This window comes from Chanos chanos, chromosome 4, assembly GCF_902362185.1.
Source record: "Chanos chanos chromosome 4, fChaCha1.1, whole genome shotgun sequence".
NCBI lineage: Eukaryota > Metazoa > Chordata > Actinopteri > Gonorynchiformes > Chanidae > Chanos > Chanos chanos.
This window is the reverse complement of record NC_044498.1, coordinates 9,215,065-9,234,359: the sequence shown is the minus strand read 5'-3', so window position 1 is coordinate 9,234,359 and position 19,295 is coordinate 9,215,065. Positions and strand designations below refer to the sequence as shown.

At 40.4% G+C, this 19,295-nt stretch overlaps 1 protein-coding gene across 1 annotated transcript in view; it reads right to left on the bottom strand.

The window, feature by feature from the left end:
- Positions 1-16,349: 16,349 nt before the first annotated feature.
- The window catches only part of fndc1 (fibronectin type III domain containing 1), a 32,981-nt gene continuing 30,035 nt past the window's right edge, over positions 16,350-19,295 (bottom strand). The window contains exons 20-24 of the mRNA XM_030770913.1: positions 17,995-18,074; positions 17,819-17,848; positions 17,260-17,421; positions 16,766-16,888; positions 16,350-16,465 (exon numbers count right to left, since the gene is read on the bottom strand). Of these exons, the coding sequence (XP_030626773.1) occupies positions 16,350-16,465; positions 16,766-16,888; positions 17,260-17,421; positions 17,819-17,848; positions 17,995-18,074 (511 nt within the window). The remainder of the gene's footprint in view (positions 16,466-16,765; positions 16,889-17,259; positions 17,422-17,818; positions 17,849-17,994; positions 18,075-19,295) is intronic.

Sequence of the window (19,295 nt, the reverse complement as noted above, 5' to 3'; positions counted from 1 at the left end):
GACAGAGAGAGAGAGAAAGAGAGGTGGAGCACGAGAGCAGAACCACCTGTGGAAGTGATCAAAGAGAAGAGATTGGATCACTGCCGTTACGGTGGTTCTGAGGATGCCAGATATGTATGTGAAATCAAACCCCAATTAGCAGGAAAATCAGCATGATTCACTTTAGTGGTAGAGCCAGCACCGTTTGAAAGGCGTCTGTCAGAGGAGGTCGAGCTCGTTTTCTTTTTAACACATCTGTTTTTCTGAATCTGTTGGCAGGCTACTTAAGGCTTGGGCCTTATGATTATGTTCATAATATTTTGATCAAGAACAACCAACCTGCAATTCCCTTATACATATCAGATTTGGAGCATAGAAAAAAAAAAAAAAATCCAGGTACTCTGGCATTGTTAGGGAGTTCAGAAACCTATTCCCGTATTTGTGTGCCGGACTTGCTTTGAGTCGGTTTCAAACTGACACCCTTCGGGCACGGAATCAGAAGTGCGCAGCAAATGAGCTAAAAACTCAAACTGTTCACGAGGTCATTGCTGGGTGGGGGGTACTCCTGGCAACACTCTTGACAGGTTAAATCTTATTACATGTGCAACCACCAGCTTTTGAACCAAGATCTGAGCGTATCCCATATTTTTGCTTTTTTTTTTTTGGTCTTTTAGTTACACATGGTGGTTGCACTGAGAATGAGAATGAAACTTTTGGAAAGATGTCTTAGGAGAAGACCGCAGCTGGTTGGCATGCTTTACTTAGTATGTACTTCAAGATTGGAACCAACAACCCTTTGGTTGCCAGTCAGTAACCCTATGGTGAGCTACCTGCTACACATGAGAGTGTATCCTGGCTATTTAAGCTATGGCTGAAACTATTGTCACATACTTACCAAGTCCCTTGGTCGTCCATTCAGTTACAATATTAGGTTTTTTTATCCAGTTGTTTTAAAAGCAAACTGGCAACATTCTGTTGAGAAATTTCTCTATAATTTTTTTTTCATCTGCATATGTGTAACCAACTTAACGAACTTAATGAAGTTGGAGAGGTTTTTTTGGGGGGGGGTGGAGGAATATATGACTCCACAGTCATGGAGAGATTTTAACATCACAGATATTATACTTGGATCAATGCTGCAAAATTCAGCAATCCACACTGAGCAGACAGTGATGGGCAGATAGGACAAGATCTATATCCAACCTGTGTGGACGTCATCCTCAGACTCTGTCAGAGGAGAGAACAACAAGTTCTCATAAAGCCGCAGAGATGGTGGAACTCTCTCGCCTCCGTGAAGAGCTCTGCTAGTGAAAACAAGAACTTCAAAACAGGTTGCCAAGCAACAAGGCGACGCATTCCAATCTGACAGGACTGCTGGTTTATTACATGGGAACTGGTTAGAAAAACAAGTGTGAATTTACAGAGAGAAAAAGGCATTATATCAACTAAGTGTTTTCAACTCTGGTTGTGGAATCTAAATTTAGTTATCCAATAATTAACACAATTGTCCGGCTGCTGTGTCTTCACACCTGATTCCCGCGTAAAGGAAGGCTGGAAAATCCTTAGACGTAGAGTTGAGTGGTCTTGAGGTTAGGCATTTGAGTTTGAGACAAAACAAGTACGGAGGGTGTGGATTTTGGACACAGATTTCATGTCTTAAATTAATTGTAAAATCCATAGCTGGCCGGAGCTTTGTCTGTTTTGATATTATTTGAAATTATTCCATTTTCCTTCAGCCTCTTTGAGAAACTTGGCACTGTTCTGCTGCAGACAAACAGATTGCTGCTTTTTCTCATTTTCAGAAAGATTCTGCATAAGGTAAAGCTCCCAAGAGCTAAAAATATAGAACATATATAGAAAAACATGCATGTTGGCGGTCAGATAGAAGACAGATCTTGTATTTATTTGAGGGAAAATGTTGTTTGTCTGAAGGTTTTAGACAGGGAGAAAAAGACTTACTTTGGCTTTTTCAAAAAAAAAAAAAATGCTTTAACTTTAAACACTAATTCACATAACTTCAGATGGTTTGAGAACTCGGAGCTGTCTTCAGTAGGCAACAGAAACACTCAAAGTGACGAAAGATAAAGGAAAATAAGTTTGGATTTCAAGCGAGAGAGAGAGAGAAAAAGAGGGGCAAAAATGTTCCCTCCATCTCCTTCTTTGTCTTTCCTCGATGTTTTCCTCTGTTTTCCATCTCCTCCTCCTTTGACTCTTTTCATTTGTCTGTAAGATTGCCCTTCTCTTTTCCAGGAAATCTGACAGTAATTATAAATATATAATTGTCAGACCAAATCAAAACTTGGAAAAGCCTTTTGGTCAGATTTCTGGAAGCGCTCCAAACAGCTCTCCGGAGCAATTACGGCATGGAAAAAACGGACGGACATCTCTCCCTGCTCCTTATACCTGTCATACACACTCTCAACAGCCTGCCCCTCAGGGTGGTTCTGAACAGCTAGTGAGGGAGAGCAGAAATGTGTTGGAATGGAGGAGAGAGCCAATAGAGAGGCCAGAGAACAGGAGCCCCAGCGGGGTCCCAACAGTTGTTGTGAAACTGAAGCCACCCAGTCAGTGGAGCTGAGTGAGACCTGTTTAAAAATGTCCCCTGTAACGAGCAACTGTTTTGACAAACTGACTATTGAAACAAAGTGACATTAGGAAAAATGGAATCTTGTGGAATGTGAGTGAGGAAGACTAGTGGTCAAGAGCAAATAAAGTTTGAAGGGGCGAGAAGAATCTGGGTTCAGGAATAGTTCAAAACTGTAAATGGAGGACATGCTGTTTTTCTTTGCCGTCAATGAAAATTATTTTTACGATTTAAAAAAAAATTGCAGGTTGGGTACGAAAAAATCAGCAGTTTTTTGGATTGCGTACAGATAAAGTACACCAACCATGAAGAAAAAAAAATCTGCAAACTATTATTGTACAATAAAAGACCAAAAACATATTCCAAATTCTCTTTTGTAGCTCCTGTTTCCTGTTTCCTGCCTGATCTCAGCGTAATAATCTGGCATTGTAGCTGTTGGGGTGTAGGTAGGCAGTGTGTGTGTGTGTGTGTGTGTGTGTCGGAGTGTGTACCTTTGTGTATTTTCTGTGTGTCTGTGCAGTGTGTCTGTTTGTGTCTGTATGTAGTGTGGGTATAAGTGGTTTGAGGTATTTGTGTATAATTAGTTTGGGTTGTTTGCCAGTGTAGATGCATTGTATGTACATCTGTGCGTGCATATAATGTGAGTTTGTAGGCTATGTATATGTGTGTGTAGGCAGCATGTGTAATGTGAGGAGTCATGGCTTTGGTCCACAGTAATCTTATGAGAGTAGTCTTGGAGAAGTACAGGGCCAACCCTAACTCAAAGTCAGATATCCTAATGGAACGACCACTACAGCACTGGAGCAGCATTTAGAATTTTGTTCGGCCCATTTCCAACTGTGTGTGTGTGTGTGTGTGTGCGTGTGTGTGTGTGTGTGTGCGCGCACGCGTGTGTGTGTGTTTGCAGTTGGGAAAAGGGGTGCTGTGTGTGTGTGGTTGTGTGTGTGTGTATGTGTGGAAATTTAGATAGAGAAACACATAGAAAAGGAAACTTTAAGGAATTTTTGCAGTTAGATCAAACCACCAAGTTTAGGACTTCGCCTCTTCTCCAGTTAAGGATTAAATGTCTTGTCTTCAGTCAGCTGCCCAGACACAGCTTGCCATGTTAAATGTTTTCCGGAGTGCTGGCTAATGGTAAACGCTGGCTTTTTGGATAGACAGCCTACAAGCAGGAGAAGAACCTTGCAACCCCCTGTGTTTGCAAATGCGTGAAAAAAATGTGTGTGTGTGTGTGTGTGTGTGTGTGTATGTGTGTGTGTGTGTGTGTTTGTGTACATGTGCGTGTGTGTATGTGCGTGTGTGTCGGTCTGTCTTTCTGCCAGGGGATTTTCCATGCACCGTGCCTTAGACAGAAACAGATGCTCCAATGGTTCTTCAGTCAGAAGAAAAGGGCATTAAAAATATCCTCACAATATGTCACTAAATCTTTCTGTCTCTCTCTTTCATTGTTTTTCTATCTTCTCTGGGTTTTGGTCTTTTTCTCTGCTTATATTTGCTAGATGCTTCCTTGGTTCCCCCTCTCATTCCCTTTCTCTTCTGCCTCATATTCTCTCTCTTCTCTCTCTCTCTCTCTCTCTCTCTCTCTCTCTCTCCTCTCTTCCTCTCTCTGTCTTCTGTCTCTTGCATTTGATCTGTAATCTCCCTGTCTTTTTAATGCTCTCCTTTCCTTATTTGGCATTATGGATTTCCTCTGTCGTGGAGACATTGTTCTCCACTGTAGGTCAAGTTTTGTGTGTATTTAGCAGTGCACATTTGCATCAGGTTAGAAAGCGATGATCCCTAAAGCAGGCTAGGCTCCCTTTGAAAAGACACCGGACTAGTTCTACAGCAGTAGTCCATTCTTAGAGCCGTCTCTTCTCTGGAGGGTTACTGGGGGTTATATAGAGATCTCAGTAAAACTGTCAGAGTAACTCAAGTTAGTTCCCCAAATAAGATCAGAGACCAAAGATAAAAGAAGTACGTGAGTATGTGCGTGTGTGTATACGTGTGTGTGTGTGTGTGTGTGTGCATGTGCGTATGTGCACATAAGTGCATCTTTAGAGTCACTCCCCCAGCATTTATAAATTCCTTTTTTTTAGATGGCAAGTAATTTTATTCACTAAATTAGTCAAGCACGGGAAAGGAGGGAGGTATCTACATCCATTAGAAGTAATTGTGAGTGTTATGGTTAAATGGGTGTGCACGACATGTTTACCAACAGTTAATTATGCTACTCATACACTATTGCTTGCCCATAATTAATGTATTAGTTAGTTATTAATTAAATCTTAGTTACCACATAGTAATGGATTAAGTATTTAGCAATTAGTCACTGAGTTTCCTGATAACAGGTAGTATATTAGTATAGGTATTATTAGTTATTGTTATTACTACTGTTATTACTACTTTTACTACAGTTTATGAACTAATTAAGTATCTGTTAACTGCTGGGAAATGGAATACTAATGAACTGGTAAGTATGTTTGCTCATGTAAAGAAATACTATTGGAACTCATTGCTACTTATGCATTGGTCCCATTGAAGTGTTGCCAGAAACAGAGAATTCGTATTGACCGTGTAATGATGGGTTGTACCCATAATAAATCCTTCGGAATTGCTCGGTCTGGCTATATGGTGAGAGCCAGTCTGTTTTGGACATTTGGTGAGGCCTACTCTGTTTGGGAAGGCTTTGTTGTCCTTGCAGATGACACAGGAGTATGTGATGGGAATTCTATCTAACATCCCAAACAGGCTGATAAATCTTGAGTGGAAATTTTTGTCCGTATCTTGTAGTTTTCCCTTTTTATTGCTGGTCCCGGCATACAGTGTGTGTGTGTGTGTGTGTGTGTGCGTGTGTGTGTGTGCGTGTGTGTGTATGTTTGTGTGTATGTTTTAGCTTACGTGTCTCTCTGTGTGTCTCTGTGTCTGTGTTTGGCCACTGACTCCTGTTCAGTGCTTGTTTCTGTATAAGTGTCTATGTGTTTGGCCAATGTTTTGCGTTCATTTGTGGTCCCCGTGTGGGGTGTATTTGTGTTTGCCTTTGAGTGATGACCTTTCTCTGTCTGGGAGAGATACAGCTGGGAGAGAGAACCTGTTCTGTTACGCCATTTTCCTCTGCTTTAGCACAGGATGTAGTTTAATGCATGGTTATTAATAAGTCATTATGCTGTATATTTCTCTGGAAACATGTTGTGGAGCAGCAAAGACCAATTTTTCAAAAAAAAAAAAAAATTTTTTTTTCCATGTATGCTTCTCCTGATGCCAAATAGCTTTTCAAGATGTGTTATTTTTGTCCTAAAAAAGGAATAGTATCGATATATTTGCCAAAGATGAGGAAAAGCAATTTTTTATTTAATTTCTTTCTTTCTTTCTTTCTTTTTTTTTTGGGGGGGGGGGGGGGGGGGTTATCGGACATTGAGTCCCGATTTGTTTTCAATATATTAGCCAAAGATGAGGAAAAGCCCTTTTTTTTATTTGTTATTTTTACTTTTTGGGGGGGTGGGAAGGGGGGGGGGCTTACCAGACATTGAGTCCCCACTTGTTTTCCACAAACAGAGTGGAAAATGAAACGCCTCATACATCATTCAGCCCAAACAAGTTTCTACTGTTTGTACTGAAATCCTATTCTGACATTTAAATGACACCCAGACGCAGTTCTGAAGGTCCTGCAACTTTTCGATATTACCTCTTTTTTTTTTTTTACCCTGTTTCGCCCAGTTTGAAGCAGTCACATTGGATCATCACCAATTTCCACCATGGTATGACACCAGCATCAGTCAAAGAGGATGAAGAATCAACAATATGTACAAAGTCAGTCATTCCTTCTTTTCACCTGTCCGGTTTACAGACGTCACCATGGAAATACTTAAACCCGCACTACCTCCTCTAGATTCACACACAAGTGCACAGGCGCCCCATCCATACTAGTAGTCAATTAAGCACAAAGAGGAGGCACCCTGCCAAGCTGACGCTCACGTAACACAGCCAGATCACAGTTCTTTGCGATGCGTGACGCTGCTAATGGTGTTGCTGTGACCAGTGACCATGGTGATGTCACGGTGATGTCACGGTGATGTCACTTACTTCTGCATAACCTGTGTGCCATCTCACATTCTAACTTGGAGGCTAATTTTTGCTTGGGCAAAACAGGTATGCGTACTCTATAACTGTTACGCCCACAGGGTGAGCGCAACATAAAAAGCGGGGGAGAGAACGAGGAGTAAGGTTTTAGCGAATATTATTGATTTAACCAACGCAAAAAGAAAACAAACGTGAGCCACCGAGGTTCAGGAAAAAAAAAAAAAAAACGCGACGTCGGCCCGACAAGCCGCCTCCAAAATGAACACCGTCCACCCCGGGCAACCTAAAGCAGACAAACGACAAGAAAAGAAAGGAGAAGAGGGGAGGGCAGAGGTGGAGGGGCGGAGCTTTTAATCTCGGGTACAACTGCGCGCCGGGCGTACCCAATTGGGCTGATTGCCTCCTGCCACACCATCAGCATGGCCTCCAAGGGAACACGCACAAAAGAGAAACAAAGCCATGGCCTGGGGAAAAGGGGCAAAGCCCAGAGGGCCGTGACAATAACTAAGTGGAAACCACAGTGGTTGGCTAAGATGAGAACCAGCTGGATTGTGGTGCTAAAGAACTGGATAACTGGATTTTGGGCATTGCTGATCTATCATACATTCCACCCCACCCACTCACCCCCCCCCCCCCCCCACACACACACACACACACACATGCATGCACTCACAGACACACACACACACATCACCCACAAATCTAGACACATTCTCCTTACAAACGCACATACATGCTATGTTTGACTCTACAATCACCACAGGCCTACAGCACTATCTCTTGATTCCTAATGGATGCGTCTGAATGGCTGATGAACGCACAAAAACTATTGACAGTTAGGATTCAGTGACACTGTTTTCGTGTGTTACTCTCAGCCCAAACCTCCATCTTAATCTCCAGAGTGGCTCTTTGTCACACCGATGACATTCCTTTGAGAGGATGAAGGACATTCAGTACGTCTGTGTGGGTTTTCAAGAGTGAGCGTGTTTGTACCAGTAATAAACGTAATTGAAAAGGACAGAGTGTCCAAATTCTGCTCCTTGAGGACCACAGCTCAGTACACTGTGAGACCCCCCCCCCCCCGCCCCCCATGCTTTATCACTCCTGCTTTAACCACTCAAAGGCCTTGCAGGGCTGTGGGCCTCTAGGAGCAAAATGTGAGAAACATACATGAGCTGGAGTGTTGTGTATGCTCCTTACACTGGTGACTCTGCGCATGATTTCAATGTGTAAAAACAATCATATCACATTCTGAATGTATGCTGGAATACTTCTAGGCAACAGTGATGCAGACAATCTGAAGAGCTGAGGGATCTGGTGTCTCATCTGCGTTTCTCCGTCACCACTCCCCCGCCTCTGTCAGTGTGTGACTTTCTCCTATCGTTCTATCTCTCTCTTTCTCCCTCCGTTTGTTTCTGTGTGCAGATAAGGACACTGGCCCGGTAGCTTGGCCCCGGTGGAAATCATTAAACTACAATTCACAGCGTCTCACGAACGTTCAAACGCGTGGGTAAGACCGATGTCTGCGTTTGAATAATCCGTCTGTCTGCCCAGATGTTTTATCTCTATTTTTTTTTTTTTTTTTCTAAGGTCTGTTTTCACATCTGTTTTCTCTACTCTGTATCTGAACACATTTAATGATGTCACCTAAGCTTCGATGTTGTGTGAAAAAGCAAAGCAAACACAATCATATCCAAATCCAGTATCGCTTTATCCAAGCGATCTTGGACAAGTTACCGATATCACTGCTGTTTTGTTAATGTGTGTTTTGGAGTGAGGGAGATATGGGAAGATTATGATACGAGCTTTCCAGCTTGCGATAAGACTTCTCAGAAGGCCAGAAGTCAGCACCGTATCTCTTCTGTAAAAATATGAAGCTGGTTGACATATGAGTGCTGTCTCTGGATAAAAAAAATAAAATAAATAAGGACACAGTTATGGGTCAGGTTTTACAGTATCGCAACTACTGCATTTCTATATTTAACTGATGCTCAAATTCAGAGCAATTTTCTTTTTCAATTTTTCTTGAATTGTAGGAGGTTGCTAACCTCTCCATCAACATTGGGGTTAAATAACCCATTCAAAGGTGCGTCCGCAGAGTTGTTGTACTCGGATCCAGGAGGTAAACCCACATCCCTCCGGGTTATACAGCTGTTCCTTATAAAGAGGTACTGGTAGCTTCCACTCGTGCTGTCATCACACTTACGCCATTACATAATTTATTTAAAATTGACATTTATTTCATGACGGTAGGGTTACTGAACACATTTGCTCCATTTCGAACCTGTTGTGTTCATGTGAGGAGATTGGGATCTCGGGACTTTGGGGTTAAGTGCCATTTTCAAGGGCGTGACGGCAGCCGTTAGAAAAAAGGCAGAGACCTTAGAAGCTGCTAAGTCAACATCCCCTGGTGCCCCACTTGGGATTCAAACCAGAAATGCTCTGGTGCCTGGTGTGGATACCTAACCCAGAATAAATATGACTCTTTTTTCCATATTAACCTCCCTCAGGCAATGTCTCAGACCCGAACACAAATGGCCCCTTGGACCACACCTGTGACATAAGCTCATGTCTGTTCAGTATATATAACTGTAACTACCTCAGAGTGTCATGGGGACAGAAAGGCTGAGGGTTTGCAGAGCTGTAAGAATGAAAGGTAATGTAGGTCTAGTGTAAATTCCTGTAGACTAACGCAGATATTCCACCTGCAATCTGTTTGTGCCGCAGCCAGACTCCCCATCGTCCCCCGCACCTGGCTTTGATTTCAGTCAACGAACAGACGGCCGCATGAAGATTTTTCCACCGCTCCAAGCAGACCCAACGTTTTTGTCTTATACGACTGCTTGTTGTTCTGATACTCAAAGTTGTTACTTATAAATCGAAACTGTAACCTAAGGTCAGAATATTCCAAAGTACATGTTTTCATACAGTTTAGGGGTTTATTACGAGAGCAATTTATAAATTTCTAATTCCAATGTGTAAATGTTGGAGTTAAAAGAAAGACAGCTCCTTTTGGAAAAGTTGGGTACACATTAAACGAGTCATTTAAGAGATTCAGTCTTTATGATGTGTGTGTGTGTGTGTGTGTGTGTGTGTGTGTGTTTGTGTGTGTGTGTGTGTGTGTGTGTGTTGCCTTTTGAAGTAAAAGAACTATTGTTTCCAGTTAGAATGAAGAAGAGGAAGGAAAAATTGACCCACTGGGTAAAGAGGAATAAACAGAGAGAGAAGCTGCTATTCACATGTCTCTTTTCATTTACAGAGAATAAATGTACACACACACACACACACACACACACACACACACACAAACATATCATAAACAAACCAAGACCCACCCACCTCCATCCCCCACCCCCAAACACAGACACACCCACCCTCAAGGATTTATTTTGCGGAGGCAATAACATACAAGAAGATTCAGTTTGAAAGTAAATATGAAGTAAGTGTGAATTGGTCTTTGGGAACGTCTGATTGAATGTTTATCAACACTCCTCTAAACACAGTGATGACACTTTGAGTCAACAGGCTTGAGCCCGTACACAAGATACACAACGGCCAGCAAACAGTCATACAGCAATAAAACTGTGGGTGATAACCAAGACTGTCACCCACTTTTCCTTGATGAGTTTAGGCTTTTTTTTTTTTAGAGCTGAGGCCCCAAACAAGTCATTTCAAACTGTCTTGGAGGATTTATTGTCTCAGAGCTCATAGCACGTACTGGACTGCTGTCTGAAGTACAAAGATTCATTGGTTCACTTGTTCCGTTATTTTAAATGCGATGCTTTAGAGAAAAACATTGGGATTCTGTCATATCTGATCTTAAATGACCCCGAACGTTCTCCTTGTTTGTTCCCTTTTAACATCTTTTCTTTGTCTAGATCAGCTGGATCTGGAGCTTACTTAAAGAATTGTTCCTGGATTTGATTGGAAAAAGAATTTTTTTTTTTTCCCCCTGCCACAGTGCTGTTATGGTTTGGTATTAATTCAACAAAATCACTCTTTCGTTGTTTACCTCACAGTGTTATGTCTGCGTGGAAACACAGGCACGATGGGAATGGGGTCATCGGGAGAATTGTGTTTTTTTGTCAAAATCAATGCGAAATCAATCACACAGTTGCAAACATAAACATGTTACACACACTTACGCATACGTGCGCCGCATATAAATATGAACGCTGCAACATTACATCACCAAATTGAACTCCGTGTCAGAACAGTGATTAGACAGATCACTGAAAGCGACTATGTTTTAATCCAACAATAATACATTTGTCCCAGCATCTGCAGATAAATTACAGTTACTGCAGGAGACTAATCAACCCAGACACTGAGAGGGAGGAAAAAGTTTTATTCCTGTGGGCTTCATTTATATCATCATAACACTAATTTGCAAACTAGAGTTGTTCGTCATCAGTGACTTTAGGGTACACATATTTAAGTGTGTGTGTGTGTGTATGTGTGTGTTGGTATGTTGGTGTGTAAATATGTGCGAATGTTGTGTGTATATATATATATATATATTTATATACACACATACACATATGTATGTGTGTGTGGAGAGGAAAGTTCATTTTTCACTAATGTTGACGGAAATATACTATTAGCTGTGGAACTGTCAAGCAGTGCTTTAACTTGGGCCTTCTTTGCACAAACACATTTTAGAAGATGGCATAAAGTGAAAAATAACACTAACAAGTAAAAAGTTTTCAAACGTTTTCAAATTTTCCATATTAAAAGGGTTTCACATTGCATTATTTCTGTTTATAACCGATTGGTGACAGAACGGGGTAATTACGTGTCAGAGGACTCTCTGGACCAACCAACATGTCTGAGAAATGATTTTCCAACAGTACTCCAACACATCTGCTTGACTTTCTCTCTTATTGTGGCTCACTGAGAGTCACAGCCCCTCTTCTAAATATATCACAAAATGTACTACATTTCATAGGAATAAAATTTCATTTAAAGGTCATGGAAAAATATAGACCTTCTGCAAGGTCTTTCTACTTTAAGGACATAGAAAGGGGGTCTTTTGAAATGCTTAAGACTCTTTCTCTCTCTCTCTCTCACACCCTCTCTCTCCCTCTCTCTCTAAGTTGACTCCAGATTAATAGACAAATATGACAAATTTCTGTATAGATCCAGAATGTTTTTCCTTAACCAGTTTTTTTTGGACTGAGACCTATCGTCAACACGTCTTTGATTTATGGCCGTGACATACTTTCTGCTGCACCATATGAGTAAATGCACAGAGTATGTGCACAGAGCAGGGAGAGAGAACTGGGCTGTAACTCCAAACTAATCTAGAGTTTTAGTGGATTTGGCCTGGGTGAACTTACTGCACTTTATTCTCAGATGACCTCCAAGACTCCTGATATGCCAGAGCATCTCTTTTATATGTGACCCAATTGTATGCTAAACATTAGCGAGAGAATAAGAGCCAGACACACAGAGAAGAGTGGCACAAACCTTAGAATTCCTGACTGCCTTACTCACATAAAGCGCCACCCCCCTTTGTAATGTCATGTTAATTGTTCCCTGAGGGAGGAAAAAAAACAAAACCCCAAAACAAAACATGCTGGGTAAACACGTCTTTTGGGGTAAGCAGTCATTCCCGGTTTAGATAATGGTTCATTTTGCCAGTTGTCCTTTTTATGTGTCCTGTCTATTTTTGAAATTAATCTACAAACTCATTTTTTATAAGAGTGTAACTTGGTTCTGACCACAAGCTTCTGTCGTCTGGCGAATGGGTATAGATGTTTCACAGATGGGGTAGAAGACGGGAGAGCTGGAGAGGAAAATTTGACTTGCTTTAATAATGGTTCTTCTCTAAATCATGTCACAATATCTCAAGATGCCAAATACAGTGTACTCAAAAGAAGTAGGTGACTGCAAAACTATTTTTGGATTTTTTTTTTTTTCTGTAAAGGAATCGGCTTAAAATGAAGGTTCAGATTTGGTTTTGGCCTGTGGCCATTCCTGTAGACCAATGATCTGGCTTCTTTTCTCTGATATTTCCTGGGATTCACAACCTGGCATTTGAGATAGAGCTCATTTCAGTTGGTTTTTAAGGTCAGTGTTACAGCAAACTGAATGGATTATAGGGCTAAGATTTATATTAGGCTTCTCACAGCAGGAATATAGCACTACAGTCCTTCAGCACAGCAGAACCAGTATTGGCTCATTAGTACTCAGACTTTCTTATTATACCTAATGTTAATAAACTGCTTTATGTCGATGATTTAAGCGCCCTAAAATGAAGGGTAACTTTTTCCAGACCAAGTAGCCCTGACCTACTTTTTAAAAAAAAAAAAGAAAAAAAAAAGAAAAAGTCTCAAAACAGTGTGTGTGTGTGTGTGTGCGTGTGTGTGTGTGTCCGCGTATGTGCATGTGTGGGTGTGTGTGAAACAATTCAGAGCCTGCAACTCTTCACTTGCATTTGAGTATTCTTACAATTACACTCAACCATATCTCATATTTGAATATATGAAAATGGGGGGTAATTATGGGTTTTTTGGTGACCAAGCAGAAATGATCACTGTGGAAAGTGAGGAAAATGTGGGTTTAAAATCTCTGTGGTTTTATTTTTAATGAAGTGAACTCAGGGTACTTTGGAGTTTGAATTCAGATTGTAGATGATAAAAGTATTAGGAAAAAAAACATATACAAAACTAAGATTTGTAACGCTGTATTAATAACAGTCTCGCAGATAAAGTAACCATGAACGATTTGTAATGTGAACATTATATGCTTAGTATTATTCTACCTCCCTCTCTTTTTCTTCTTCTCTCTAACATGAATAACAGATGTGTAGTTTGTGTATACTTCATGTTATCTCCTCCCTTTGGCTCTGATGCCCATACCAAGACACTGACAAGTTCTTCTCTCAAAATACATTTCAACACCATTAACTGAGAGTGGCCTCAGAAGGACTTCTTTAGTGGAAACATCTGAGATTTTTTAGTTTGATGGTACACATAAAGCCTATCTTATTGAACATTATAAATAACATATAAACGACACATAATACGTAAGCCATGGCACAGGAATGTATGGATCACTCATAATTAGTGAGTTTGATCTGGAGGTGCTTTTTGGATCTCGGTTGCTATTGTTCCATGAAGAGACAACAAGAAAAAAAAAAATTGTTAGGTGCAGATGCAAACAATTTATGTTGGACATAAAATATGTGGAAACTGCAGGGTATATGTTTACAATCATTATTATGGTTATACAGTCGTGAACAGTTGAAAAATAAACTTCCCTCCATTAAAATTTGGAAAAGGACCAATATCCCTCTTTAACCCCGTGATTCCTCTTCATATTTGTGGAGACGTTGACTGGTCGCCAAATCAAATGAGATTTTGTTTTCGTTTTTGTGGTAAGGAACTGCTGTTCATTGAGATAAGAAACCTGTGTTTGTCTGTGGCCCCCTTTGAACTGAAAGCTGATGCTGAATAAGACTGTCACAATGTGGCGTCCCGACGGACCGTACGGCTATGGAAAAACTAGCATTGGCCCGAGCTGTTGTCCAATCCGCTCTTTTGACGGGAAGACGCACAACCCAACCAAAAGCCAAGGGACACATGTATTTATGAACAAAACATCTCTACTCCAGGAAAATAATACTGATTTGACCTCAATAATTGCTCCAGTCTGCAATGGAAGAATTTGTGCTTACGGCTGCTGAACAGTGCCTTGATTGGCCCTGTGCAGTGTTGTCTCGGAACTTCTGTAATTTTGTGTCGTCGGCAATTAATAATATGATCCGCAGGGCTATTTTCAAGATTGTGCCAGTTTTTCCTCAAACCTCTCCATTCTTATTTAGTGACAGGGAGTGTTCATGTCGCCATGGGTCAAGAGGCTTAGTTACGAAACGTTGGAACCAGAGGGTAAGACCCACTGTTCATGGATGCTTCGCTGTGATCACTGAGGAAGTTACCTTCACTACTGAGCCTAAAAAACATACTGGAAAAACACCACCTGACCAAAAAACAAAAACAAAAAAAAAACAAACAAACTTCATGCAGACTACCCTCTCAAAAAAAACCTCTAGAAGTATACTACCACATCAATTAAACAGTGATTACAAGTATATTACCAAAAGAACAAACATCACAAGTATATTATCCCACTCGAAAAAACAAACAAGCAAACAAAAAAACACTTACAGTCTGTCCTAAAAAGTTAGTGTAGTGTATAATTTTTGTATAGGAATACCCAACGTTCTGATTTAGACAAATACAAAAAATAACAATCCCAATGTTGTTATGGAGACTTGAGTGAAATTATGTAGTGTTCAGATAAACATCCTGAACAAATTATAATCAAAACCTTGATTCATTTAAGCTTGGTCGCTATAAAAAAAAATTCAGGCTTAGATATTTGGTGGAGATTCAAGAACAACTCTTATTTTTGTATTAAATTTCATTCCTTTTGTGCCTCATTTACAATTTCCAAATAACTCATGATCCTGTGAGAGTAAAGCTAAGTCATACTTCTTCTGCTACATCAGTATCTGCGTTTTTTTCAAAGTATATACCATAGGGAATGGCCAAGTAACACGACATGCTTTAATCCTACCTGCAACCGAATACGTGTCAAGGCTAAAAACGACTGATGATCAGAACGACGAGACAGAGAGGGAACTATGCTGTCACACCCAGCCTGGAAAACGCGGCCAGTCACGTTTCTCGGCCAGAAAAACTCCACTTCTCCGCTTTCCGTTTCAGAAAGCACGGCCTAACCCAGCACTCAGTGTGTATTGCTCCGGAGTGTGTCCTTGAGAGCTCTGGTTTACCGAGAAAACAGCTGCTTTAACGGTCGGTTTGGTAACCGTTATCTCTGTTCTGCGAGTTCGTTTCCTCTGTGTCCTTGTGTGTGGGAAGCCATATTTTAAATTCCGATGGCAAAAATTAAAAATTTTGTTCTCAGTTTTTAAACATAATTACATGTAAATGAATATGCACCCATACAGACAGAGTGGTGACAGCTAAAGACTCAGTGGTTTCCATAGCACCTTTATTTAAATTCCATCCATTCCTGAGCAAATGTGAGTCTTTTTTTTTTTTTTTAACCAGGCCTAATATGGGCAATACTTCCAAGCTGACCTTTCTTGAAAAATGCTGATGAAAAAAAAAAAAAAAGAAAAAAAAAAAAGAAAATCAAGAGTAAGTCCTATGCAAGTATACAAAAGAAATATCAGTCAAGGAAAATTTGTTACACCATCATTAAATATGTTATTATTGTCATCTGGAAATTTTCAGTCATTTTTTAAACGTGAAGCAGTGCTTCCCTTTCCCCATTGCCTTCATTCTTTAAGATCTTGATGAGTCATTGTAAGATAAATTATTCCAAGGAGAACTGAAATGTCAAACTGGAAAGCTGTAAATAATTTGGAATAATGGCAGGAACTCAGTGGTTTCGAAGACAATGTTAATAAGCCTAGCACACATGCTTTTATTTCCTCATATACAAACCGCTGTAACAAAAAAGAGCTTGGTAATGAATACATAGACAGTTACTTTAAGTACTATATACTCTCTCTCTTTCTCTCTTTCTCTTTCTCTCTCTTGCGTGGAATAAGTAAATATGTGTTATTTTTAGGTTTGGTTGCCACAGTGAGCAATAGTTCGTATGTGTGTGTTTGTTTGCGGGCAGAGCGGGGATGCAGCAGGATAGTTTGAAGTTCGTCCATGGGCCCCATGACCCCTCAGTCTACCCTCTGTTACCATTTTCCAGGTATAGGTACCCCACACTCATACCAACCCACGAACGGGTGTGGCGTGCGTCTGCCGATAGGCCCAAAACTCACTGGTTCTTGTCTGTAGGATCGATAATAACCTGAAACCCACAAAGACAAAACTTAGTAGCTCAGATTTGAAGGTATTCTATTACGAGGAGATTATGGGATTTCAAACGTTGACTTTTGTCATTCAAGAAATCCTCCTGATAAGTTTTATTTCGTTCGAGTCATTTTACTAAATAATAAAAAGAATTATGAAATGGATCCAGATCCAGTTTCCAGTTATGTTGTACTGGATATATACTTTCTTGAAATGATTTCTTCACTGGAAATAGTTATTTTACAATATTGATTTCACGTGGAACAGAAGGAAAGATGAATCTTGGGAGTTGTAGTACCTTGAGCTGTCGGCAGGTAAAGGGACAGATTGTGCGGCCCTGTCCTGCCCTCCAAGTAAGAGTCCACAAACTGGCAGTGGTCCTCTCCATGACCAAACGTGTCAGCGATACTGTAGAAGGTGTCTGAAACAGGAATAAGGCAGATGGAGTGTGATGAGACTGAACAGACTGCTAGAACTTCTGACAAATACACAAATAACAGCTCTCAGAGGGGTCCCTAGGCACAATGAAAGATATACTACCAATACTGAGCATTATGTTAAGAAAACATTGTGGTTAAGAGACCACAAGGAATTGCTTGGTTTCACAGAAACAAAAATGAGTGTGATATTTCAAAGTCTGCCACAACATTCGTCAAAAACACATGACAGAGAAGGAAGAAACATGTGTTGACGAAGCGGAAAGAATGATAGAAGAGGTTGAGTTCATGAAAAGAGGGAAGCGTGTGATAAGAAGGAAAAGAGGATGAAGAGAGAGGGACTGATGGATGATACCCTTGAGTCCATCTCCCATGAAGATCTTGTAGCGCAGTGAGTTGCACAGGACAACACCTACAAACTTCTTGTACCAGGTACGTTTGACAAACTGACTTCCTTTACATGAGCTGTGAGCAGGGTTATATCTGAAGGTGAACGGAATCCAGATTGGCTCTCCACCTGAGAGGGGCGGAGTTTCTAATTAGTGTTGGTAAATACAAAGTTACTGACATACAAAAGGACTGGGAATATATTTGGGCATAATTACATTAACACTTCTAATTAAAGTATCTTTGGTGAGTTTCTCTTGTAGATGATTCACACGGAGGGTCTGAATTTTATATAATAGGTGAAAGGGAATGAATACACAAGGGGATTCACCTCTGCACACACAAAAGTGCACAAAAACCTCATTCAAATTAAAAAGACAAAACATTTTTACAAGTATTAAGTGATCAAAAGATCTGGCAAGAAAATTCATAACAATCCTCAATCCAAACTGTTCTCAAAGTTGTGGATTTGAGGCATTTTTACATTGGATTAAAAATCTGAACTGGTATCTGTTTCCCTGTCTTACCTGGTGGTCTCTCTATAAGAAGAGGATCATCTGGAAAAACAAAACAAAACACATATTTGCATGAATACATATGTGTTTAACTACTTGTATTACGTAGCATTACTTGTAATAAAGAATTTCTAAAATTAAGTGCTGTTATGCAAGCTTATTTTTTATGATTCAAATGGGATTCTGACCTGATTCAGTGATGTAAGTCAATGTGTCGCTGATGGGGCCCAGACCAAAGATATTCCTGGCTTGCACTTTGAAGTAATACCTGTGGGAAAAGAAGAAAAATGACCAGCCATCTATATCATAAAGTGGGTAGAGCATATACAGTGATTAGAGTAAGTCCTGGTGTTTTGAAGGGCGTTACATTTCTAATTAGAAACACAGATGCCTGGAATAGAGCACAGAATAAAAGGGAGGGGTAGCAGAAAAACAGAGGGCAAAAAAATGAAGAAAATGAAAAAATGAGAGACATAAGAAAGAATGAGAGAATAAGTGAGACAGAGGGGAAAAAAAGAGAGAGAGTGAGAGTCAGAGAGAGAGAGAGAGAGAGAGAGAGAGAGAGAGAGAGAGAGTTAAAGAAAAGAAACCATGACTTCTCATGGGTACGACAGAGTACCCAGAGTGTGACTGAAACTTCAGTGAGACAAACAAGAGACTCTGGCCTAGAGACAGGCGTTTGTCTCAGTCTGATAGATTAGAAAATGATACACAAGAGCATTAAAAAAGAATTCCTGGCCACACCCAGTGGGAGTGTGAGTACGGTATATTTTCCAGACAACTTTCAACTGAACTTTTTAACACTCAGTAAACTCACTCTGCAATAGTAGTCTGGCCACATGGACACTGACCAAACAAAAGAGAAAATAGAAATTTACTGTGTACTCTGAAAAGAAACTGTGATCTCAAACTGTGTGTGACTTCTCTTTCTCTGTATGTGTGTGTGCGTGTGTGTGTGTGTGTGTGTGTGTGTGTGTGCGCGCGTGCGTGTGTGGTGCTTTCTCCATCTGTTTGTTTTGACTTCTTCACCTTAAATCAGATTGGACAAGAATCACTGAAATGAGTTCCATTTTACAAACTCAAAACAGTTTACAGAAGCACATAATATTTAAAAGTAAAAAATGAACTTCAACCATTTTGGAGTAAATAACGAATTAATGTACTGTTCTTGGTAACTGCTCCCTGCAGAGAGCAAAGCACATACACATGTGTGAAGTGCATATTGAAGAGTGCCATTCAAAAGCCTTTTTTCCTGTTCAGAGTGGTTGAGATATGAACATTTCATGGTTAACATTGAGCTGTAAGTCTCTCTGACACTCTCTTTCATCTCCAAGGACTGGCTTTAAAAAAAAGAAAAAAAAAAACTAATGGCACAAGGGCAAGTAAAAACTTACCCATCCTTACATTCCTTGCTCATGAAACTATCAACATTTTGATGTGGGAGTGTGTGTGTATGTGTGTGTGTGTGTGTGTGTGTGTGTGTGTGTGT